Source organism: Aplidium turbinatum, chromosome 1 (assembly GCF_918807975.1).
Source record: "Aplidium turbinatum chromosome 1, kaAplTurb1.1, whole genome shotgun sequence".
Lineage (NCBI taxonomy): Eukaryota > Metazoa > Chordata > Ascidiacea > Aplousobranchia > Polyclinidae > Aplidium > Aplidium turbinatum.
In genome coordinates this window covers 49919867-49947334 of record NC_137472.1, presented here as the reverse complement: position 1 = coordinate 49947334, position 27468 = coordinate 49919867, and the positions used below count along the sequence as shown (strand labels likewise).

The 27468-nt window shown below is 37.1% G+C and overlaps 1 protein-coding gene across 2 annotated transcripts; it reads right to left on the bottom strand.

Moving 5' to 3' along the window:
• Nucleotides 1-1182: 1182 nt before the first annotated feature.
• LOC145782188 (uncharacterized) lies at nucleotides 1183-27468 on the bottom strand. Of its 2 annotated transcripts, XM_082593960.1 has the most exons (9): nucleotides 27450-27468; nucleotides 27085-27157; nucleotides 21005-21142; nucleotides 10287-10394; nucleotides 4995-5058; nucleotides 4293-4337; nucleotides 3634-3883; nucleotides 3167-3362; nucleotides 1183-1322 (listed from the first exon to the last, which is right to left on the bottom strand). In XM_082593960.1, exons 2-9 carry the CDS (start codon nucleotides 27104-27106, stop codon nucleotides 1258-1260), a joined length of 888 nt encoding a protein of 295 aa, XP_082450086.1. In that variant the 5' UTR covers nucleotides 27107-27157; nucleotides 27450-27468; the 3' UTR covers nucleotides 1183-1257. The 2 variants fall into 2 exon arrangements, with proteins under 2 accessions (XP_082450086.1, XP_082450094.1); XM_082593968.1 differs by lacking the exons at nucleotides 21005-21142; nucleotides 27085-27157; nucleotides 27450-27468 and adding an exon at nucleotides 14474-14927.

Sequence of the window (27468 nt, the reverse complement as noted above, 5' to 3'; positions counted from 1 at the left end):
CACAACATGTCTGCAATAGAACAACGACCTAATTGTGACATTGATCTACATAGCCTAGGCCTACATATGTTCATTAAGAACCAAACGACTTCGACACAAACCTCTCAACAGGTAGAAGACATTCATACGTGCGAGTCTGAGGAAGACAATTATGCATCAAGTTCGAACCACACAAGCGAGAGTAGCCTACTGCTCCAATTATCCAATATATAGAAACATTTTTGAAGCATTGATGACCCTATTCGAAGATGCTTAGCTTTCCTTGCGGTTTCTTTTGCGCTTTTGTGATGTTTCTTTCAATACATAACCAAACAATGAAAGGTTTGGATCGAAACATTTTGGACGGTGGGCTACTAAACGTTTTCAGTAGGTACATAACGTTTTAATTCCAAAAAAGAATACAGCTAATATTTCATGTCTCAAACGTAAGCTTTAGGTGCATACAAACCAAGATATTTTATCAGCACGTGTTTCCACGTCATAATTTTGATATAAACTGGCAAAACGGGCTTTGTAATGGAAAAGCGTCACGTGGGGGAGGGGGGGTTGACAAAAACGTTACGTTGGCGTCACATGGGGGAGGGAGGGTCAAAATTCGGAAAAACAGCGTTACGTAATATTTGAACGCTCCCTATGATGTATTCTTCCCCGTTCCTACCTATTAAACATGATGACTACAACATTGTCAATCTGGCTGTATGTGCTCTTTTTTGGTAGCCCACTATACCGAGGCCTGTTTTCATGCAGGCCGTTTGAGTTTCTTCGAGCCGAAGAGACTTGCATCTCGTAAGCGCGTTTGTTTTCAAGCAAAATTTTAGGATGCTGAAAGCCTTTAACAGACACATTAATTACACAACAGCAAAATTCGTCTGCATGTTACAGTTAGCGGTCTTTCGCTGCTTTAAGCTAATCAAATTGAATTATTCAACACTGAGCGTACTTATAAATTACGTTTCCCTCATGTTTATGAATTGTATGTTATTGTGTTGTAAGCTTATTGAGCAATTGAATGAAATTGTCATAACTTATACATTTAAAAGATAACCTTCCTGTGACTTGACTGTGAAAAATCGAAACAAAGTTTGCTAACTTTTGTTCAGACGGTAAAACGAAGTTACATCACAAATGGAAATCAAACATTACGTTTCGGTGCGACGAAACAACAAGTCTGCAAGTGCGTGATTGTATAAAAAGTTTATTTACAGGCGATCATTAAAGTACACAAGTCAGGCAGTGTAACATGATAAATGCAGCACATCACTCCTTTTCGACGGCGTCTTCCAAGTCCATGTCATCTGCTTTTGGTTGTGAATCTGTAGTTTCTGCAGACACACATCATTTAGAGTTGTTTTACTTTTGGGTCTTAAAACTAAATTACTATTGTAGTACCTAAGTCAATAAGCTTACATTTCTCTGCTGTCATAACCAATTTTTGTGACTAATCATGGAAATATGGAACTCTGTTGCTACTTGCTAGCTATTGTTACTGCAATTTATTACCGAAAGCAATACCTAGCTAAGTTTATAAGTTTCTTCAAAAATGCTAATTAGAAACCTAACAGAGCGAGTTTGGAATAAGATAGTGATGGAAAACATGAGAAAGGGAAGACACAGTGAAGGATGATCTGATAAAGAAAAATTGAAGATGCTAACGACAAAGAGAAGTGGAAGAGTCGCTGCAGACAACTCGTCGACCCTGATGCTTCGTGATGATATCCAGACTTTTTTGGAGCGAAATGGAGAGAAATATCTCTTACACTTTTTAACAGAAATAATTATCGATAATTGCGTTGCTTCAACTCGATTAACTTAGTAATATCGCAAAGCATTCTAAACAATGCGGAAACGTAGTCAACTTTTTAGCAAAACGAATAGGAAGAATGTCAATTATCATTTGAGCAATACTAAACAAAACACATTTAATGGCATTTAAAAATCTACAGTTCTAACGCAATCTTCATCATCATCAATCATCATGTGCCATCTCCGAGACGAAGGTTGGCTGTCAATTGCTTCCACACGTCACGTTCTTCCGCTACTCTTGGGGAACGTTCAAATATTACGAACGCCTTCGAGGGGGAGGGGGGGGTTTATGCAAAGCGTTACGTTAGCGTCACATCGGGGGGGGAGGGGGTTCAAGCAAAACGTTACGTAACGCTTTCGAGTACGGAATGGTAGTTTTTTGTGCTGAATTTGTAGTGAAAAAGCGTTACATGGGGGAGGGGGGATTGAAAAAAGCGTTACGTTGGCGTTACATGGGGGAGGGGGGGTCAAAAATTCGGAAAAAAAGCGTTACGTAATATTTGAACGTTCCCTTGTTGCTTCTCCGCTGCTTGACTGTTTTACATCATCTCCTCAAGTGCATCTCCTTCTCCTGCACCTATTTTTCTTACATCATACCCTCAATAACCAATTGGTGTCGTGTAGCTGTCCTGCCGATCCTCTCAAAATGTGTCCCGTGAATTTCATCTTCTGTTTTGCTAAATAGTTTGCACATCTACCTTGCACTCCAATTCTTTTTCTAATTGCTACGTTTGTATTGTGTTTTTTTATGTAATACATGTATTTTCAATATTCTTCTGTAGCACCACAGTCGAAAAGCATTAATTTTATTTGTGAATTTCTTTCTTGCTACATCATTGGTACATTTTCCATCTTGTATGGGACCCTAGGTAGTAGGAATTGTTCTTCCAGATTAATCTTATTTTCATTTAGTTTTTCTATCAACATTGTCTTTGTTTTCTTTAAATTTAGTTTCATTCCGTTGATCTTGGTCAAAGGACACAAATATATTGAAACTATACGCCTTGGGCGTATATCCGAAAAACTTGCATTCTAACTGAAGGAAAGTTACATCTCACTTTTGGTTGCAAGCTTGACAGATTTCAAACTAGCAAGCTGTAATTTCGAATTGCTGAAGTCAGTCTAATGCCAAATTACGCTTGTTATCAGTATTTATAACATAAAACTTGTGAAAAAAAACAGAAGCAGTTGTCCCCATAACTTCTCAAAGGTGTGAAGTGAACTGCAGCTGCGCTGCAGGCTATTTGAAGAGTTTGCACCACACAAAGTGGCGACTGGTCAACTAAGTTACTGAAAAGTAGCACAGTGAAAAGTACAATACAACTAAGTTACAGCCTAGACAATCAATCTCGTAAAGTCTCACCTTCTGATGGCATCTTTGGCATTACAACAGGAAAAATCTTTAGCAAGGAATCAATCTTATCGCGAACTTCCATCAGCTGTCGCTTGAGATCAGGAAGATCGACCGGTTCTGTTCCATTTGATGTAGGAACAGTCTCACTGTTGGTGACCTTTACCTCTCCAATAATGGGGGACTCGACTGGCATGGCTCTTGTTGTCTGCATGATAGGGAACATCATTATTTAAGCCCATATAAAGAATTAAACCATACTTTGTTGTTTGAATACACATTCTGATTGTAAAGAAAAAGCGTTGTCTTTAAAAAATAAGCACACAGTTTGTAAGTTACATTAGCCATGACATTGCGGACATTATCGTTAACAGAAACACTTTACTGGGCTGCTTGATTGAATGACCGTGTCCAATCAAGTTATGCCGAATTAGCTTCATATTTGTATAAAAAGTTTGAAAAACTACCTAATAACTCACCAAAGGAGGTAGCATTGGCTTTTTGACAAACTTGTTCTTATTGGCTTGGTATGGTTTTTCAACACGGCCGGCTTGCACTTTGTTAGGGCCTCCAAACATACCCCTTCCACGGGCAACACCTCTACCACGAGCTCCACGTGTTAATCCTCGGGCAGCCATGGCTCCTCGGGCAGCCATGGCACCTCGTGCAGCCATACCTCCCCGAGCCCCTCGTCCACGCTTGGCCATCTGGCCACCGAATGCACCACGCCTGCAATAACATTGGGATATCAATAAGACGCTGTGAACGTAGCGTGACCGAAGTTACGACACTGAAACAGAATGTATGCAGAAAGCTACAGCTTGAACTTTTAAATCGTTGATCAACAGCTTGCCAAAGCAATAAGCGCACATTTTTAGTGATATTACAGCTAGCAAACTTTGAGCGATGTTGACAATGTATATTAAAACTTTCGGTGGATAACACGATGTTATTGCTGCTGTAAGTGGTGAGATTAAAGATTACAACTGATGAATGTTTCTACACTTTCAAGAAGCAACTAACATGATTAACTTTTCTCAAATAGTACAGCTTTGGGTTAGCACAAAAAAAATTGGACGTAAATTTTAAGAATACGGGATTAGACCTTGCCTTGCTGAATTATTGCGTTGTTACTTACCCACTATCAAAGCTCCCAGCTCCCATTCCATCATACCCACTCCCACTACAAAGCAACACAAAGTATTAGATAAAACGCAGTCAATAGGGTACACACATAAGTGGCGTTAACAAATTACCAAGAATGCAATGAAGCCCAAGTGGATGAAAGTGTGTAAAAACCCAAACATTGTCTTTCTCATAAAACATTAAAAAGCTACTGTAGAAAAAAACGAGTAGCGCAAAATAAATTTTTGTTAATGGTGTTTTGAAACCAAAACGTTCAATCATTTTGACAAAAATATGCGTGGCGTAACAATATGACAATTTTGAAATGTGTTAAGGACCTGTACCTTTTACAAATAAAAAATTCTCAAAAGCTTATGGTGACATATGGTCGAAGCAAAAAAGTGAAATGAAAAATGCCATGGCACAGCAATTTGCAAAAATACTTTTTGTTGCAACAAGTGCATTGCACACAGTTCTATATATAAGTTTTCTGATGAAATATATCCATAATGCAACATGAAAATAGGAATGTTGCGACTTCTTCACAAGGACACCCAGAAAAAGAAAACAAAAATATTTGTCAAAACTTTACTTATATCTTACTGATTGAGTGTTTTGTTTGTTAGTCATCATTACATGCACAAAAAGCGAATAAGAAACTAATGACCGTTCTTGCAATACTTTTCTCGTACTTAAGTTTCAAAAAACAACTTACAAAGACTGTCCAGAGCTGTTTGAAGGTTTTTGGTTGGGTTTTGGCTCGGAAGAAATATTTATGTCTGGAAAATATCAAAAACTCCAAAAAACCCAAAATGTAAAAACCTGCTAAAACACGAGTATAAAGCAAAACAAATCTAAAACATACTGGCAAAAGTATAGACCACAAATGCAGAAAAATAAGAACTTTATCTTAAAATTGAAAGCAAATTGTATAAATATTCCATGAAAATTCAGAAATTAAGTTTGTGGCAAAAAATGAAGCATCTATGAACATTAAACAAGTAGCAGCAAAGTGGTCTTAACTTTTCATTTAACTTCAAACAAACTTGAATGAAAATTAAAACATTAACTTTTAAAGTTTCTAAGTATTATCCCACATTTATTCATGCTTCAAAACTAGTTACAAAAAGTTTACTAGAAAAATCTTCATGCAAACATTATGTATAAGTTTTTTAAGTCTCAAAAAGAAAACTTAAATAGAATTATGCATATGGTTAGTCGACTGTGCAAATGAAGACTGAAAAGGCACATTGTGTCTTGGCCTGCATGAGCCTCACTCGCAATGCACCGGTCAATAATCATGTGCTGGTCCATGATTATTTTCATCTTGATTCATGGCGATGGCATAATTTAGAATAGCTGGAACAAGTCAATTCTGCACTGCAGGTTACAGTGAAAAATACCAGTACTAACACTGTTTTTCCAAAACCAAAAGAACCAGCCTTTTTTCAAGACCTTTTTCAGCTGTAAACTTGCTTTTTGAAACAAATATTCATCTCAGCAATATTCGATGTTGCTTGCTTTATCAATATAAAATAGCATATTTACATTGAGATTTATAAGCACTTATGATCGGGCTCTCTATCTGACCGCAAATATGTAGTTCATAAGACACCCTGACCGGGAAGCGAAAATTTTTTTCCCACCAGATTTCTGTCTCATTTACATATTTTGGTAAAAGTTTGTATTAAAACCGTGTGAATGCAACATTTTCTCGTTGGCACGATTGGTTCAGTGGTTTCATCCTCTGCCTACTGATCGAGAGAACGGGGGTTCGACGCCCGTCGTAGTCAAACTTTTTTTTTCTTTAAATTAATTTTTGCGGTGCACAAGAGCTTTTCAAAAAAGTAGGGTTAGGGAAAGCTTATATTTTATTATCATTGCACAATTTCATTGGCAAATAGTTATTTCGCAATCTGAATCAACCAATCTCTCAAAACACTTTCGGAAAATCTTACTTTTAGAGTGACTAGAATCAATGAGACAAAAATCTCGTGGGGAAAAAAATTTCGCGACCGGGAAGATCTGAGTTCACAACGGGGTGTTAGCCCAATTTGCCTACAAGTACTGAAAACAACTCAGTACTTTAGCTTTAGTTTACACCTTGCTGTGCTGCAACATGGTGCAAAAGTGGCCAGTGCACTGGACCTTGTCAAATTAATGAGCCAATCAATAAATGCCTGTGAACTATTGCTGGATGCCTTCGACCAACTCTAACTGACTGTTTGGCCATCCTTGCAGGCAATGAGCCAGCTAGAATGCGGCGCCAGCGTGCAGTTCTCCATATAAAACGTAAAAATAAAAAACCCAGCCTTTCTGATACATTTCACCACACTAATAAAACCACCACAGCAAAGATTAAGAACAAGAAAGTCATTTGTGCATGGTGAGCACGAGCACGACTGGTAGTCTCTGGTGGATGCCCTAATAAACAGTGGTGTTATTCGACGTGGCGTGAATCATTTTCAGGTAGCACATTTCCACTGCATCAAATGATCAAATCCTTAACTGCATGCCAGTTGGTCATGGCTTCTTCAGACTTGCCTCATCAAGCCGTAACTGCTTGTGCACTGGCGTTAGGTGCTTTAGCAAAGATATGTTGCATTGAGCATTGGCAGTATTCTGTAAGTTTAGGCAAAACCCTACAAGTTGATAGTTTGAGTAGCAGTTAACAAATATAGTCTTTCTGTATACTTTATGTCATTTAAAGCAACTTTTGTGCTATTGTTACTATTCAAATAATTGACTAGATCTTTGCATCTGTGCTGGAAATTCAAAAAATGTTTAGCAACACTGGTAATAGGGAACGATGTCATGTTTTTTATGTAATATTAGGAGTTTTGCAGTGGTTTGAGATTTAGTGATCACAGTTTGTCAATTTGGATTCTCAAAACTATCATTTCAAAACGACATAAAAAGTAAATTTAGCATGGAGTTCAAATTCAAGTTACATTGGCCTCTAAATTACATGTCGATAAGGCCTGTGTGTAACTATAGATCGAAATGGTGATATGACTAACTGACAAGTGTGGTCAGTTATTTTTTCAGCGAATATGCCCACTCAAATTCACTACACCCTACATAGTGGCAAGCATTATTTTTCAACATCCAGCTTAACTGAGTGTTAAACCAGCAAACTAGTATCATATAGAATAAAGCCAAACACCTTATTGTTGCAGCCATCCTATCACACAAAAACCTTCCATACATTTATCGATAAAAAGATTTGTAAGCAGTGCTGGTATCCCTTGCATTAAATTGCAATTTAAATTATAAAACTTCCTCAAAATGGAACGTCTAGTCTGAACAAAAGAGTTGCAAACAATACAACTCCTCCAAAATTTGTCTCACTTGATGCTTGTTTGATTGCCTGTCAAAGCACGATCTCATATCAAGCAAAAAATGTTTACATTGAAACATGCAACAGAAGTTTCTTTGTTCTTTTGAAAATGGTTGAATGTGTGATGAAACTGACATCCAAAAGTTTGATCTGCTCCTTTGGTTTGACAAAAACTCTACACATTACACATGTGGAGTAAGGCAATGTGGAATTCGTCATCGTATTCAGGTTTACACCTGGTGGTTGAAGATTTAGATTAAGTGGACAGGAAGGCAAGGAAGCCAACCTTCATGTCCACCTTCAGGCATGCCTTTAAAGTGTCTTGCCAAAGACACAGCTGCATGCTCATGAGCGCCCTTTCGATTGCCGTTCCAACGCTCTCACCACTCAGCTTTGCAGCCGACATGTGGAATTGAGTTTGCAGCCGAATGTGGAATTGAACCTATAGGCCAAATTTTTCTGGCGCACCAATAAGAATTAAAAATAGTCAAGAAGATTTGTTTAAATTAAATTTAAAAAGTGATGTTTAAGTGGTCATACTTGATTTGCTCATGATAACCACTTATTTGTTTTTGTTGGCGCATGTCATAGATATTTACATGAACCGCAGCTGATAAGATATTTTTTGTCATCATTTATGCAATTTACAACATTTAAAGGCGGCTCATAATTGGGAGCGACTATTTTTAGTAAATAAAACCTTTGTTGCAATATTACAAAGCAATCATACCAATCTATATTATATTTTGCAGTGTAAAGGTTACCCTATTGCTGTTCGTCAAATAGGTTAACGATGTCAAACTGTGGCATAGCAAAGCTGTGAATAAGCACACATGCTCAACAAGTCAATTAATTCAAGAATATGCGCACACCTAATCATGTGATTAAAGTCTAGCCTGAATTACTAAGAGTTAAGAATATCGTATTGCTATCAATCACATGTAATGTTGCTAATAATTATATAGTGCATTAGTGCAAGTAGCCTTTGTTTGTAAACACTAAACAGCATGTGTAATGTGTGTTTTACCTTACATTTCATGTGTATTGCCTTTGCAATGTCTACACTTTTTGTTGAGTTTAGTAATCATATCAACGGTTCTTTTAGTAAAGCTGCATTTTAATCACACCATTACTGCATTCTCATGCCTTGTTTGACTTGTTGAAACCTTGATAATCTCGCGAAATCTGTTGTGATTAAAGTCTAGCCTTAATTACCCGTAAGAGTTAAGAATACCATACTGCAATCTTCTAAAACAGGTCAACTCAACACACAATACATGACACACATGTGCTGTTTACAAATAAGGGCTGCTTACTTTGCACTATATAATTATTAGCAACATTACACATGGCTTACAAATTTTTTTAGCACTATTACATGCTGGGTTTTTTTTTTCGCTGAGACTTTTCGGTCATTTGTCCAAAGTGACTTGAAAAAATTCGGTCAATTTTATTTATTTTGGTGATTTTTAGTCAGTTTTGGTTATATATAGTCAATTGACTATATATTTTTTCGAACATTTTGACCGAATTGACTATATTTTTTTTCGGACATTTTGCTAAAAAAACGGTCAATGACCGATAAATGACCGAAAAAAAAAAACCCAGATCACATGTCGCTTATAGTGGACTGCTACCATTCAGAGAATCACATTATCGGATCATCCGATTCAGAGAAATACCAATTCTGAGACAGCCTTTTAAATCTAACAGCCCTGGGCATCTGTTTATTCAAAGGAATTAGCTTATAATAGAGGTTAATGAAATAAAGTCTCAGCGAAAAAGTTTCAACTAAAGCCTCAGGGTAAAATAAAACAGTTGTCAAAAGGTGTTTTGTGATTAACAATAAAGGTTAATCAAATGAAGTCTCAGCAAAAATGTCTCAAGTTGCTGGACATCCCTATAACCAATACCCGCAAGATATCAGCTAATTTACATCTACCTCACTGAAACAATAATTTTCTTGTTGGCATCATCTACCTCACTGAAACAATAATTTTGTTGTTGGCATGGGTATGACAAGGTGTGGGTCTGCTACTATTCGGTGAGTCCGATTCGGTGAGCTGCTAACCCCTAACCTTACCTCCTAACCCTAAAACGGCACTGATAATTAGGCTACGGTACCTGATAATTTTAAAAAAAATTCAAAAAATCATCGAATAGGGAATCGGACTCACCAAAACGGGCCATTTCGTGACAAGGTAAACACAAAAACCACCTACCCAAATGATCTCTACAAATTCTCTAAATAAACAGAAGTCTTTGCTGGATTTAAAAAATCATTGAATCGGTTTTCTCTGAAAAGGGCTGTCTTCAAATTGGGATTTCTCTGATTTGGCCTCCCTGAATCGGGCCATTCTGGGCTTATAAAGGGGAAGACTTATAATCAAGTAAACATGGTACCCTGCCAAAGTTCAATCAATGAATTTTTGATAGCGTTACATTACTGTAAATAACTAGAAAGTATTATCACAGCTGCAGTGAAGAAAAATAAATACAAAGACATAATGAAAAGCAAGAAAACAAGTTGATTATAAAGATAGAAATGGTCAAGTTTCCAAAGCATATTCTTCTTGAACACAAACTTTAGTAAGTTATTACAACCATCATTAAATGGTTAGGATCCACTTTTTTACAGAAATTTGTCAAGTTTTGTGAGCAACATACCAATAGTTTGTCCAGCTATTATACTTCCATGTTCGCCATCCACTGCACTTCGAGCAGCATGCGGGGTGTTATATTGTACAAATGCAAAACCTCGATGAATAGAAATCGCTGCAATAATAGGATTATCTATGGTTCAACAAAGCAAACTCTCCACCAAAGCTTTAATAATAGGACTCTTTGTTACATGGTTAATAATTTACGAAGATCCTATTTTTAATACAATTTGATGTAAAACACCACTTTTATTTGACACAAGGGTCATTCCATGTCAAATCACCCAAAAAAAATTGAAATTTTAAACACCACCTTCTCCGATTTTGATGAAATTTTGCACGTTTGTTGCATATGGGCAGAAACCCCCAAATATAAAATTTTATCGCGATTGGACCATTCGTTCTGGATATATTGACCTTTGAACTTTTAACCTTTTCGACGAGGCGCCAAATTATAAAATTCAATATCTCATGAACCACTTGACCAATACCCATGTGTAAGGTATCATATTAAAGGGAATTGACTCAGGAATTCATTTTTGACAATAAAATCTGAATTTAACTCTGTTCAGAAGTAATGACCTTTTCACCTATATTTTGACCTTGAATTTCACCTTGTGGAACAAGTTCGATTTTTGTTTTGAAACACCCAAATTGTAGTCAAGGTAATGGACTATTAATTCTGTAAAAATCAGAACACTATTATTTTTCGTTTTTGAGATATGTAGATGTAAAAATTCTGTACTTGGTGAAAAAAATATTTTTTGGGTAAAAATTTTTGCAAAGTCAAATGTGGTATCTGAATGATTGCTAATTTGAAGTTTAGACTTCAGGACTGAATCACAAAATAGTTTTACAATAAATACATCAGAAAAGAGCATTGATCTTTGATGTTTTATCATTATTCTCCTGTCATGACAAAGCAACAGCGGCAGTATATAATTATAATATATTGGATGGATCTGCATCCATTTAGGAGTTTTCCAATTGCTTGATATGCATAAAATCACAATGATATGACACAACCGTGTATTACGGTATCATACATCTTAAGTACAGAATTAATAGACTGAATTACAGCAGTTTTGTGATATTTACCACCTTCCTGACTAATTTATAGACTTGTACTAATCATTAATTTAGTATGTTCGAATGTTAGTCTAAGTTAAAAATGTGTTTTCAAACGTTTTTGTTGTTTTTTGACTTTGCTATTTACCTGCAATATTTGGTACAAATACAATGCTCAAATTAAGAAAAAATTCATGAGCTATAATTAGCATGCTGCATATTTTCATACCAAAGAAAAATTGCAATCAACACAATGACAAAAATGTTATTTTTCTGATTTCAATGATAGTAATGTGTACGGTACAAGGTTACTTTAGGTAAAATACCCAGCAAGACATTAGATGGTGAGCACAAGAGTTTATGATCATTGTACCTCAGACTCAGAGCATGTAGTTAGACTTAGGAAAATTCATAAGCCGCACAATTTGAGAAAGTGGTTACTGAAAAAAACAGTTTTACTCTTCTGCAATGGAGGAAATAAGCGACCAATTTGGACAAACTTCAGTCACGTCAAATACGCTACTTCAGCCACGTCAACATGGAAAAAATAAATGCCAGAAATGTTGTGGAGGCACCATTCGAACATTGATGTAGTGGTTGAAATATGATCAGTGGAGGGTCTTTGGAGGTTTGCTTTACGAACAAGTCGTTTGACTGTAGCCTACCTCCAATGCCATCGCAGGCACTCTTGCCATGCGAGGTGACAAAAAAGTTCCATTTGCACTATAGGTCAAAGTCTGCTTGGTGGTAACACAAATTGATAAAATTGTATTTATTCTTGTATTGACGACTGCACCCGTCTGTAAAGTAGTGAATTTTTTCAACTTGTGGAATTTTAAGTTTCAGATAGGGGATTACATGCTTGAGAAAGGTGTGGACTACCACAGTGTTGTGTTCCTTGCAGTTACTGATAACACACATGTTAAGGTGTTCAAGGCTTTCATCGTCAGAGCGGTAGTATGCAACAAAGGGGTGGAGGGTAGCTTGTGAGTTTTTCCAATGGTAACTTTGAATCTCGTCTTGGATAACAAAGGAATAGTTTTCTGCAAAATCACCTTGTACAACAGCTTCTTTCATGGGCGTCATGGTAGATTTGAGATTGTTCATGTAACCTTTTTGAGATTTAGCAATATATATAGCTGTGACGTGTAATGTAAGTTTTGAAATCGAATTACTCAATGTATCTACAAATTCTGCTTTTGGCTCTACAATGCTGATTAATTGAGTACGATCAACAGTCACCCATTGCTTATAACCTATTTCATCCAGATCTGCTAATTCACCACAATTTTGCAAAAAATCGATAGTTCCCTGTTTGCTAGGGCAACTCTTACACCTATCGATGCCATCATGCACGCTTCATTTTCAGTGGAACAGACACAACTTGCCATTAAGTGATTTGTTGTGAACTGAAGTTCCAGCTAATACGCACCATTTTGGTTAAAGAGCTGCAAATGTAGAAAACCTTACTTTGCTCAAACCAAACTGCATTTGAATCTCATTGAAAGCTGCATAGTGCATGTAGCAGGTAGCTCCTTCAAATTACATAGAACCAAATAATATGAAACCAAGGAAGTTTCCAGAAATATTTAATAAAACTACCATTCAACGTTTTATAGGCAGAGAAAAAAGTTTTCTCTGCCTATAAAACGTTGAATGGTAGTTTTATTAAATATTTATAGAACCAAGCGTTTCTGGTGTTCTTCTTTTTCCCATTTTTGTTACAAACACTTACTTTCTTCCTCGCTCCTCTCATGCGACTGTTGTCATCATTTTCATAAAAATGCATTATTTTATCCCGGAGTGTCAAATCCATAGCTTTTCCCTTCTTTTTGTCACATTGGCCTAATATTCCTTTTTCATTTTTGACAGGACTTCCTGCTCTTTTTAACTATATATGTAGTTTGTTGCTTCAAATAGTTGTATTGTGCGCTTAATGGTGAACGGAGAGAGAGTCAGTATTTGAACACGTTCAGCATAGGAATTACTTTGTTTGAATCTATTTATCAGCTCACCGAACATAGAATTGTATAGTTGAAGATCGTGGTTTTCATTATCAGTCTCTGATTCTGATGATTCCAGTTGAGTTTCATGAGCTTTTCTAGACCATGTCTTAGTTTGATTGTCCCTCTTTTTAGCTTCTGTTTTCCTTTCGATTTTTTGCTTGGTGGTGCCAAGCCTCCAGTTTTGACGGGTCAGCTATAAAATGCTTGCACTGATTGTGAAATTGACGCAGATGCATGCGCGACGGCATTACCTCATACACGAAGAAAAATAAAGAGAACATCAATTTACCACTGCTATGCAAATTGAAATTGTTTTAGAATTTTCGTTGTTTATTTTTTGGTCAATTAACCAACATGGCCATAGCATTTTTTAGGTCACTGCAAAATCATTTTGGTTCAATTTCATGCCTGTTTTTTTATTGGTCAGGACTTGAAATAAGTTTGGTCACTTTTTAAATGCAGTCTAGTAACTTTGAGTCATACTAAATTATACTGCAGTTCATAATGCTAATTGTAAAATAAAGAATATCAAGTTCCAAAAACCTAGATTTTAAGTGACAACCAAAAAAAAGTTACTTTTCATAAAATACAGAATTTTTACATCTACATATCGCTCACCTAGAACCGAACTATGTTATGTCCAATTTTTGCAAAAATCACTTTTTCAACTTTTCTTGGGTTTTGGACATAGCTCTATCTGATGGCATGCTCAGATTTCTTTTATGTCAATTATTTTAGCTTTTAGCTTATGTTAAGTCCTGCAGAAATTTCAAAATTTTCAAACAGAACTGTGCTATGTCCTTCCCTGGACTTAACATAATGTCAACCTATTAACTGTGTCTGGACATAACATAGTATGTTGGACTTAAACTACTTGCTACTTTTGACTGATTGAAAATGCTGGACATAATACATGTTGTGAAAAGGTGATCTTCTGGTTGATGTATTGATGGTAAATTCTCAGCACATTTTTGACATTGTGTCACTCAGGGATGACACAGGCTGTGTAAGGCTGGTTGCTATGGGTCATTTAAAACCAATCCTACCATAGTGACAATCACTGATTTTAGCCAAGTTGTTGACTTCAAAAAATTTGTGAATGATTCACCACAATACTCACATATCATTCGAGGCTCAACTTTTGATTCTGGGGTCCATGTCTTTTAGGCGCTGACAGTTAAGCGCCGGTCAAATAGGTGCGCACACTGTGGCATCAGGATATTTAGGTGCACAGCACTGTGGCGTCCACTCATTTAGGTGCTATTCCTACTAAAGTCTGCAGATTGTATCAGCTCAGGTTTGGCAAAACCTAGCCGGAGTTTTGACAGAAAACTAAGTTATTCTTCACTCAAGCCTACCACCTACTTGAATATAGCCTACGGTATATTTTTTACTAAAGCATTGCCAGATACAGCAGCTTCACTCACTGAAGCCATGACTAACCACAAATAAATGCACGCGCATTAACAAAACAACATATTTTTCTTTTCAATATAACATTTTGTGTGAAAAGCATTGCCCTACCTGCCAAGCTGATACAATCTGCAGACTTTACTAAGAATAGCATGTAAATGAACAGGTGCCACAGTGCTCCGCACCTAAATATCCTGACGCCAGTGTTGCCGCCTATTTGACCAATGGTTCAACGCCTAACTGTCTGCGCCTAAAAGACTTGCTCACTGATTCTGACGGTGAAAAAATACTGTGGACCAAGATTATGCAATTAAAGTTTTGCTAGGTAAATCCAGTCAAGCTATACTTCAAGTACAAATATTCAGAGCCGTCTTTCAGTGAGATAGACTTCATAAAATCAAGTCAACAGAGCAGCAGACGACTTGCAACTGAATTTTCATTGTCGTTAGTTATGGAACTACCCAAATGTTACAAATCACAGCTGGCAGTAAAAAAGGACAAAAAAGCCGATTTGATGAAATTATGCAAAAAAACCTCATTCTTCCACACCACCACCACTTTTATGCAGACATTCCAGAAGTAGCTGAACAGTGAACACTGAACACCAATGCTAGTTTTGCTTTTGTTTCAGCCGGACTCATCTTGACTACAGTACTCAAAAGAACTGTTGAAAATTCTGAGATACTAAGTATCAATTTTGCTGATATTAAGGTTGCAAAGTTATTATCTTTCCTTGTAATTTCATTATGTTGTTTGTTCGTTCTGTAGATACTGTTAGATATTAGCATAGAGATTTTATTTAACCATTCCTTGAATTCTAGTTTCATGAATGCATCACTGGTTTGTGACAATGATTAAGGTTGTCAGATCAACTAATTTAGTAAACACAGTATTGTTTAATAACTTACAGCAGGCCTTAAAACTCGTGTTTTTTTTCGGCAGCCATCGTGGCCTACCGAGAGCTCCTTCTCGGCGGCCAAATTTGCGTGCTTGGAGGCCAAAATACAATAACGATAGCATAAGTAAATAGCATTAAACTTGCAACAATGTTAAAATGATCACTTAGCGTTGTTGAAGTCTGGGCGACGTCCTGCAATAGAATTGTTGTACCAAGCAATAACTGCTTTATCGGGATTGTAATCCGGTATTGCGGGACCACCTAACGACACTAAATTGTTTCAACTGCTCGCAGCTCAGTAAATTGTTTCAACTGCATACCGCCTTTCATAAAACCTGACCATTTATTCCGTTATGATGTCACCATTGAGGGTGTGAAGTCACTAACCCACAGCGTTCTCAACTATGAAGACACGTGTTTTACCCTCGGATGTCAACTAACCTAGTTCTCCTTTTTAACAACGATTCAATGTCCGACAACATTGAATCGATATAAAAACGACAATATTGCCAGCTGATGTAAATTAGCACTTCGGATTAACACTTCGTTAAAATAAACATGGGGAATTGCAAACAAGACTTACAGCGCTGGTGATCGCAGCTGGATATATTCAATACAACAGTACAGTAACTTCTCGACTTACGAACATTCGGAGATACAAACATTTATATTTTCTGACAAAAAATTTTCGTAAATGCATCTCTGGCGGGTTTGTTTGTGTTGGAAACAGTCCTTATTTTCTCTTGTATAATAATTTCCGTATCGTCAAAATGGCAACATGGGTATAAAAATCCATTGTAGATTTTCGTATACGTGATCCAACAATGGTCATTGTGGCGACGACAATTGCTCAGTAGGTCAGTATTCCGGCCAGTGGAGCAGGGTATGGGATGGAATGGAAGGCGTTTTTTCCATCTTCCATCCTGAGATTTTCTTCCATTCCATCTCCATTCCATCTTAGAAATCTTTCATTCCATCACATTTCCATTCCCATCACGTGTATAGAGCACATTGATGCTGCATGGCGTGAAGTGTCCCGAACCAGCAGCAGTGGCCGAGTGGTTAGCGCGTTGGGCTCGCAGTCAAGAGCCTGCATATTCGACTCCAGCCACCCGCACTTGCTGTTGTTTCTCTGGGCAAGAAACTTTACAAAAATTGCCTCTACTCAGTGATCGATTTCGAGTAATGGGTAGTACCAAATTTAAGTCATAAGTAAAGTAGACAACCGGAAACAGACATTGCCGTCGGCTGCAGCGTGAGTCAGGTGTACGTCGGAAGGCACACACCGATGCATAGCGCTCGAGTCCTCTTTCCCGCAATGCAGGATAAAGATAAAACAAACAAACAACCACAATGAATGGTGTCTGGAAGGCTGTGTGCCCACAGTTTGCAAACAACTTTCAAGGATTTCAGCAAGAGGAGAAGGAGATTCTTGAAAATCTCATTGAAATATATAAAAAGCTCGATATTGACCTAAAGGAATATGACTTTCAAGAGCTTTTTGAGTCTCACACACACAGGAACTGACTAATGAGGAACTAATGGAATTAAAAGCCATGCAAAGACAAGAAGATGAAGATGATGAAGAGATTGTTCCTACAAAGAAGTTTGAAACAAAGTTGATGGCCGATGGGTTTAGTTTGATTGAGAAAGCTCTCAGTGTTTTTGAGAAGAAACGAAAGACTGTGCAATCTTCCTTGAACTAATTCTTCAGGAAGCGTGATGACCCGCAAGAGAACGTCGAATCTGTAGAAAGTCTTCTAGAAAACGTAGAACAACTGCATTCAAACTCAACAATAGTGTTTTGAATAAGCTGCCTTTTTTGTCAGACGTCCCCCCTTCTATTCCAACGTCGATGGACAGCTTAAATCCATAAAACAGTGTACGTAGGCTACTTTGCACACTACACTGTATATTTATGTAAATACAATGCAATGATTTGAGACAATGTCTGCTGTGTTTTACTTTATTTCTGTGCGTTTAATATTAGAAAGAACTTAGGTGTATGTTGCGTATGTGATGGACGAATGTCTAGTACATATAGGCCTAAGCAGTTCTGTAGGCTACACCAAGCAACAGTACAGTTTGAACTTACGAACAATTCAAGATCCGAACGGCCGTTCGGATCGCAACTTGTTCGTAAGCTGAGGAGTTACTTAGTGATTATGACGCACTGACCTAATTTTGCGTCACTCAGTCTTTGATACTACATATTTTCGACATGTAATCCACGATCATTCTATTGCGAAATTAAATAATTGGCTAGAAGAAACCGGCGGCCAAACTTGGCCGACGGAGGAGGTAGCACAGGCGGTCATTCAAGCACTACTTAGCGGCCATGGCCGCGATAGCCGCCGGCTGCTTTAAGGCTTGTTACAGTGTTATGATTGGGATGTTTTTTAATGTCCAGATGTTAATTTAGTTAAGCTGTTGGAGATTATTTCAAAGTCTGATGAAAGTTGGTGATTAGGCAGCTAAATTTGATATTCAGAAATCTCAGTTATGGTTCTATCTAACAAACGTGATTGCAGCATTGAGCAATAAACCTTTCAGCTATTTACTAGCTAGGTTTTTTGAGGAGGCCATGTACCAAAAGTCCAAATAAGACCTGGCACATTTTATAGCACTATTGCAGAAGATGTGTAAGAGTATGGCAAAGAAACAATTGAACATAATATCACACAGGTGAAAAGATTGTGTAGTACCAAAACAGGAAATCATGCTTCTGCACTGTAAAAAAGTTTACAACTGCTACCTGGATGCTTCCATCTCAATTTATAGCTCCATCTAAAATTGTTTCAATGTAAAAACAGTGGTTACAATACTTCAATCGATTTTATAAATATGCTATGTCCGTTATTTTATGAAATTACCAGTTAGAATTTTCAAAACCAAACAATGTTAAGTCCGTCCGATACTTAAAAAAAACACTATATTGCTCACCCTAGTGGTTAAAAAGTATCATAAATGATGCCCAACAACCAACAAGATATTACTAGTCACACTGGTATAAAATATTGCATATATATCGGGAGATAATTTACAAAAACCCAATTCAAAATCTATTTTCCTGTTTTTCTCAAAACTTGAAAAATGGACATAACATAGTTCGGTTCTAGGTGAGCGATATCTCAAAAACGAAAAATAATAGTGTTCTGATTTTTACAGAGGTTATAGTCCATTACCTTGACTACAATTTGGGTGTTTCATAATAAAAATCGAACTTGTTCCACAGGGTGAAATTCAAGGTCAAAATATAGGTGAAAAGGTCATTACTTCTAAACAAAGTTAAATTCAGATTTTAGTGTCAAAAATGAATTCCTGAGTCAATTTCCTTTAAAATGATACCTCACACATGGATATTGGTCAAGTGGTTAATGAGAAATTGAGTTTTAAACTTTGGCGCCTCGTCAAAAAGGTCAAAAGTTCAAAGGTCAATATCTCCAGAACGAATGGTCTGATCACGATAAAATTTTATATTTGGGGGTTTCTGCCCATATGCAACAAACGTGCAAAATTTCATCAAAATCGGAGAAGGTGGTGTTTAACCCATTGGGTGATTTGACATGGAATGACCCACAACAGAGTTAAAATTATATGATTTTTTTGGCTTAACCATAATCAGACAACAATTACTGTACATATATATATCCATTGAATAGCAGCCTAAACAGGGGTAAGTTTGTCATGCTAAAAAATTCTATTTCTTTTCTTGGGCTGCATGACTCTACCGATGGGCACTTTGATGGGACATTATTTAGGTTTTAATTCAAAGGGTCTGCTACTATTCGGGGAGTGCGATTCGGCGAGTTCCCTATTCGGCGATTTTTTGAAAATCTAACAATGCTTTCTGCAAATCCAACAATTGAATATTATTCACTATTCAGACATTGAGTCAATGTAAATACGAACCGTTCTTTGAATCCTAGTCACTGTCTGTATGCAAACTTAGAATATATTAGTTATTTTTGTCAAGAAATTACCTAGCCTTTAACTATATTTTTAGAAGTAGTGCTGCCAGACCTTTTTATTTTTTGTACTAAAATTTGTATCATCAAAACTACTTTACTTGCCAGTATAATCTTTCTCCTTAATTTGCTTTTGACTACAATTTTTTTTTTCATTTTTATCACTACTTTTTTGGTGAAAATACAGTATAATTGCATTTAAATCGCTATAAAATTATTTCACTTGTAACTGTTGTAAAACTTTTGGAAAATGAAATTGATTGAACAAAGTTTATTTAAACAGAAGTAGTGTGTCTGTATTTTATTACATTTAATTATATCTCTATTGTTGTTTACTTTTTTCTGAATCCGCATGGTCAGTGGTCACACTGAGCTGGTTTCCTGCAATGTTTATTTTTCTGAGTCTTTTATGACATCACAACCAATTTTTTGAATGCGAGACTCTCAAAGTAAAAACTTCGGGAAACTTGTCACTTTTTGAATTTCTTTTGTGTTAAATCGCCCTTGTTGCTCTTGCAAGCAACGTTAAGCGACGTTAAAACGACAATTTCTGCTAGTCGGGATAACTAGGCTACGGTACCCGATAATTTCCTTTCAATCCAAACTGTAGGCCACACAATTGGTTAGCGTTTTCATTCTGTTACTACAATGTAAAATGAACTGTTAGGCTAACTGGGTTCTTGAAACAAATTTTTGCTGGTCGGGATAACTAGGCTACAGTACCCGATAATTATAGACACAAACATGACAAAATTTAATTTAATAGTTCAAACATTTTATTTTTTTCTACACGATTTCAACGTTTAGCGACGTTAAAACAATGTAAAAACGGCAATGATAATTAGGCTAAGATACCCGATAATTTCCTTTCAAAAAATTGCCCAATAGGGAACTCGCCAAATCGGCCTTGCCGAAACGGGCCATTACGTAGTTCAAAAATACTTTAATTCTTTTCTTAGAATACTAGAGAACTGATCTAATGTTAAATCCACTTTTAATTTTATCACTTTTGTTAAACTTCATGTTCTTTAGCAGCTAAATATAACAAAACTTTAAATGTCAAAAATGCAATGACATTTTTATTCAGAGCTTTCGCCACACAAGTGTGGCTTCATCAGTATAAACTTATTCAAATAGAATTTGAATAAGTTTATACTGATGAAGCCACACTTGTGTGGCGAAAGCTCTGTATTTAAATAAACCGATTCTTCTGATTTGGTGTGATATTGTTTACTTTATTTAAAATGTTTTGTCACACCGTGCATCCCAGTGGATCATCAGTTGAATTATAGGAAAATTTGATGAAAAGTTTAGGAACGAAGCTTTGTTTTGGAACATTTTTATTCGCTTGAAATATGATATCTACACTTACCAACAATATGCCCATATTTTCCAAAAACGTTTTGTAGTGTTGGTTTTGTTATGTTAGGTGTATTAAGATTACCAACAAACACCCGCATGTGTGCAGTACTTGGATCACTGGTTGCTGATGATATAGCTCCAGCCTGACCTGCAATAAAATACCAATATTACAAACAATGCTACTCTTGCCATAAGAACAAATACGCCCCCTTTCTTCACAATGTCCTCTGCCCTGGTGCCTGCTGGTTTTGTTGGCTCTTTTCTTTCCACAAAGATAAGAGTTAAACTGACTGGTAAAGCGGCGGTCGAAATACATTTGTGGCAGAATACGGTGCGATACTGATGAGCCCAGCCTCATGGGCGAAACACGTGTCTATCGCTGTCAATTCTTGCTACAAATCGGCTGCCGAGAAACATAAGAACAAATTTAGCAAAATACATTTTACACCAATAAACACAAGGTTGCAATGTTAATTTCTTTTAAAAGATATTCATCAAAAAGGGTGAAACAGGTAAAAACTACTTGTTCAGCTGCAAAATGGCACAACACAGAAATACAGTGACAAAATAAAGATGTTTGCAAGATCCAAAGCCTAAAAAAGCACAAAACTATCACCTAATTCAATTGCCAAGACAGATGATGCCTAAAAACGATACTGCCCAGCAGGGTCTGCTACTATTCGGTGAGTCCGATTCGGTGAGTCTGATTCGGTGAGTTCCTAACCTCTAACCCTAACTCCTAACCCTAAAACGGCAATGATAATTAGGCCACGGTACCCGATAATTTTAAAAAAAATTGAAAAAATCCCCCGTTAAGGGATCGGACTCACCGAATCGGACTCACCGAAACGGGCCATTCCGGCCCAGCAACCAGTCAAATTTGCCTATCTCATCAATGGCCCAAGAAAAAAGCCTAGTGAAACATTGCACAGCAGAACACAGTAACATTAGTGCAGAAGTTTTCCGACTTGTGCCCAAAGCATTGTGACGCAAGAAGCCACACGACCTTGTTCGGTGGAAGTTAATCAGTTATGTGGCGTATTGGGCACTGGGCAGCTACTCTTCAAGCGCACTTCGTTGGTCTAATGACAAGCCAGGCCTTAAAACTCGTGTTTTTTCCCGACAGCCATCGTGGCCTACCGAGAGCTCCTTCTCGGCAGCCAAATCTGCGTTCTTGGAGGCCAAAATACAAATAACGATAGCACAAGTAAATAGAATTAAACTTGCAACAATGCCAAAATGATCACTTAGTGTTGTTGAAGTCTGGGCGACGTCCTGCTATAGAATCGTTGTACCACAAAATAACTGCTTTATCGGGATTGTAATCCGGTATTATTGCGGGTCTGCGGGACCATCTTACGACACTAAATTGTTTCAACTGCTCGCTGCTCAGTAAATTGTTTCAACTGCATGTGCATACCACCATTCATAAAACCTGACAATTTATACCATTATGATGTCACCATTTAGGGTGTGAAGTCACTAACCCACAGCGGAAACATTTCTCAACTCTGAAGACACGTGTTTTCTCCTCGGCCTCGAATGTCAACTAACCTACCCAGACAACAAAATCCGTCATTTTTACTAGGGATGTGCCGATTACAAAATTTTTGCCGATTCCGATTCTTTGGTTAAATGATTAAAGCTGCTTTTAGTTGGCGCTCTACAGTGGTTGCGATTTTGTTACAAGTTGCTGCCTTTGAAATGTCTAAAAGCGTTTGCTTTGTCGCCTGCTCTAGACAGCGTGATTTTTTACGGTAGTTCTTCACTTCTTGCGCTCTACAAAGTGGTGATAGACACATGTTTTATTTGTCGCGGAAATCAGTTAAAAGAGAAAAATCGCAATCGCTCAGAGTGCAAAATCAACGTAGCTTAGCCTAATGCAGTGTGCAAAATATTATCTTGTGCGGTTTGCAGTATTTTTCTCGCAGAATTCAAGAAGGTGCCAGAAACAAGAAGAGAAAAAGACTAGAGTGTAAAAGAAAATGAACGCAGCGGTATTGAATATACAAAAACCTTTAAAAAAGTAACACACCAGCCTTGCATTCAAAGTGCATCAATAGGCGAAAAAAGAAAAAATCTTGTGAAGAAATTAGTATTGTTTTCGAACGCAGAGTTGCAGCCAATCTTGTTGCTTAGCAAACACGTGAAAAAAGATTACCAGGTAGGCTAGCTGGTTTGATTACCGTACGTTTGCGCAATCACCATACTGCAAAACGGCACTAAAATGCATACTGCAAGCATACCTCGCATACTGCAAGCGGCACTAAAATAATAACTATTACGTAATAATCCATTTCTCCTTTAACTTCTAACCGTTGTGTAATCATTCAACTTTAGATTTTATCTGGTCTGGTTTTCTCCTTGAACGTTTTTCGTCATTTCAAAGAAAGAAAGTATTTTGATCTGGTGCCTACTAAACAAGAGTTTACAAAATGGCGGACAATCGTCATAATTTAGACTACCGCTCTCGGAATGCTCGTTGACGCTGATGCGGTTGTTCGAAGAAGCCGTTCTTTGATCAGTATTTCCACGCGCTCCTTTTGATTTGGAAACTTTGATAAAGAATCGGCAATTTTTTTCGATGCCGATTCTTCAAAAATTGCCGATACCTGCCGATTCCGATTAATTGGCACATTCTTAATTTTACATTGATTCTACGTTTGCAGTCGTTAAATCAGGGTAAAAATGACGAATTTTGTTGTCTGGGTAGTTTTCCTTATTCACAACGATTCAATGTCCGACAACATTGAATCTACATAAACACGACAATATTGCCAGCCGATGTAAATTAGCACTTCGGATTAACATTTTGCTAAAATAAACATCGGGAATTACAAACAAGACTTATACCGTAACTGTTGATCGCACAACACAACAGTGGTGATTATGACGCGCTGACCTAATTTTGCGTCACTCTTTGATACCGTACTAGATATTTTCGACAGTTAATCCACGATCACTCTATTGTAAAATAATTACGGTAATTAGCTAGAAGAAACTGGCGGCCAAATTGGCCAACTGAGGAGGTGACACTGGCGGACATTGAAGCACTACTTAGCGGCCATGGCCGCCGGCTGCTTTAAGGCTTGCAAGCCTTTCAGAGTGACTTCGCTGAAATTTTAAAAAGCCTTCTAAACCATAACTATAGTTCTCAAATGGCGAAGAATTATCAAGATAAAGTGATTAAGCATGACAATCGACGTTAAAACTGGTGTGTCCGTCGTGAGACTTAATTTGTCCCCCGAGATAGCTGCTCAGACTGGACACGTTTGTCCGCCGTGAAACAAAATCTTATTTCGAGGCCTGCAACCTATTTCGTCCCCTAAAAAGATTGAGACAAATTTTGTAATGCTTGCGGCCACTCCGAATGCGAGTTCAGCACTGTTGTATTTTTTGGATGCAACCTAGTTCGTACCGTCAGTTCGTACCTTAAAAAGATCGAGAAAAAAAATTAAAAAAAGCCGATGTCGCTGATCTCAGTTTCTGCAATCATTTTAAAATTTTCCCCCTGAAAAGATCAAGAGAAAAAATAGCTCAAAGCCGAAGTCCGCTGATCGCAGTTTCCGCAAACATTTTTCCGCAGTTTCCGCTAACCCTAACCATAGAGTAATCTATGCTCTAACCCTAACCCTCGCTGATCGCAGTTTTCGCAAACATTTTTCCGCAATTTCTGCTAACCCTTACCCTAATTCTAGCCATAGAGTACCGTAATCTATGTTCTAACCCTCGCTGATCGCAGTTTCCGCAAACATTTTTCTGCAGTTTCCGCTTACCCTAACTCTAACCATAAAGTAATCTATGCTCTAACCCTAACCCTCGCTGATCTGATCATAGTTTCCGCAAATATTTTTCCGCAGTTTCATTTTTCCGCAGTTTCCGCTAACCCTAACCCTCGAGTTTGTTTCAAATTGTTTGGGGAAACTCCGATCAGCGACTTCGCCGACTTTGTGCTATTAAACTGCAATCAGCGACTTCGGCTTTTTTTAATTTTTGCTCTCGATCTTTTCAGGGTACGAACTGACTGTACGAATGGTTCAAGATACAAACTAGGTTGCACCCGTATGTTTTTCTTGATCTTTTTAGGGGATAAAATTGGGGTACGAAGTGTTCAGGGGACGAAATAGGTTGCTCCTTAAAATAGTAGGCCATTACCTGAGTTTATCTGTCCTTAGTTCATAGCATAGACTCCTTAAGTAAAGGACTGGAAACTGACGATCTCGGGGTTTTTAACTTGAGTCTGAATGATCAACTTGAGTCCTGGCTTAAATGACTTCTAGAGAAGCTAGAAACACAATCTTGGATTTCATATTAGGGTTTTTGAGGATGGCGAGTTCAATAGTGTTATTTTCAACACCGTTTGAGGTCATTTTCAAGGTCAAAATATTATATTTTAAGGTCAAATTACAGAATTTTGGTCATTTTTGCCCATTTTTGCGTCTAAATCAGTGGTTCTCAACCTTTTTTCTTTTGTGGCCCATTTTTGTTTGTATAAAAGTTCTGTGGCCCATTCAGTTTTTATGTAAGAAAAAAATTACAAAAAAGGTTTATAAACAAAAAGCAGCAGAACATTGCCTTTGGAATGTTGCTAGAATCTCCTTGTTGAATCCAGGCGCTGACGCTCTACACTATCTTTTTTTCGTTAAAAAAGTTCACATCTTCATCCTTGTAATTTGGATGAACTTTTTCGAGGTGAAGTTTCAGTTTTGATGGCCTCAATGAATAATGACTAAGAACTTTACAAAATTATACACAATGTCCTTTTTCTTCTCTGTTATCAAAAATTGATGTACATACATACATACAAATTGATGCCCAACATAATCCACAAAATAAAATGCTGCACGTACTAAAAAGCGGATCTGCAGAAGTTCAACTAAGCTACCGCTTATAAAGATGGCTTAATTGTAATCACAAACTAGTCTACTACATCATAAAGTGTTGTATAAACTGAGTTGATGTAAAACCCTGTATGTTGCAATAATTAGAATGATGATTGCCACTTTGTAGCTGAAAACAGCAGCATCATTTATTGTAACTAAACAAACACACAAGTGTAAAATTAACTATAGTGACAAAAATGAAACACAATGTTTCAATAAATCTTTCAATTTTTCAAACATGTCTGTGGCCCACCTCAAAATGCTTCTATGGCCCACCAGTGAGCCATGGCCCACTGGTTGAGAACCGCTGGTCTAAATCGTAAAGCAAAACTGTTTGAAAGAAGTTTGTGACGAAATATGCTATTACATAAACATCATATGTATTTCTCAACACTATGGCTATTATCTAAAAGAGTCAATGATTACAATATAATACACAAATTGACAATACATAACAAGATGACACTATAATAGACAATGTTTATCACTAGTTGGAAAGCTTTTCTTGCCCCCTGAGGCATCCCAAAGGCTTTTCTTTGTCACTTACATTGAGGACATAAGCTTTCAATTGAATGTTAGCTAAAGTAGTACAAGCAGCATTATACTACTAGCTAAACGTGCATCTACAAAGGATAACAACTCAGCAAAATGAAACCGGCAACGCATTTCAGTCTTGCCATGCAAATTACAGCTTTGATTTCAATAAATTGTTACATCACAAAGGCTTGGAACCGCAATGTTTTGCTAGGGCATATGAAATCACCAAAATATTTCCGAAAATAAACAAAAAGAACTTCAAAGAACTTACGCAGTGTAGAGAAAATATCTTACACAATAGATGCAGTAGGTGCACAATATCATATTTTGTCACAGACTTCTTTGAAATAGTTTTGCTTTACGATTTAGACGTAAAAATGGACAAAAAAGACCAAAATTCTGTAATTTGACCTTAAAATATGATATTTTGACCTTGAAAATGACCTCAGGTATTGTTGAAAGTAACACTATTGAACTCGCCATCCTCAAAAACCCTAATATAGAATCCAAGATTGTGTTTCTAGCTTCTCTAGAAGTCATTTAAGCCAGGACTCAAGTTAATCATTCGGACTCAAGTTACAAACCCCGAGCATGGGAGGTTCCAGTCCTTTACTTAAGGAGTCTATGGTTCATAGCCTATACAAAATTAATATTAATAGCCTACACATACCTGCGCTAAAACTATTCATCATTGATGTTTACCACAAAAAATACTTTTGAAACAGCAATAAACAGGAAGTAACCTAAAAACCAAAATTGTAGAAGTTAGATTGCAAAATAGGTTATTAGTGGGAAAAATTAATTGATTGAATTTTTGGAGCTGGTATACAAGTCCCTCCCACCTCCTGGTAACTCATGACAAAGACAGGACTCGACCAAACATATAGGCAGTGGCTATTTGACCGGCGCCGGTCTTTGAATCTGAAACACTATTTGACCGGTCATGACGTCACTATGTAGGCATTTTTTTTCTTTTTCTCTTTCAAAGCAAAAGACGAGAAGAGTGCCTATATAAGTTCTAAATTCAACACCTACTTTCAACTGATTCTGTGGC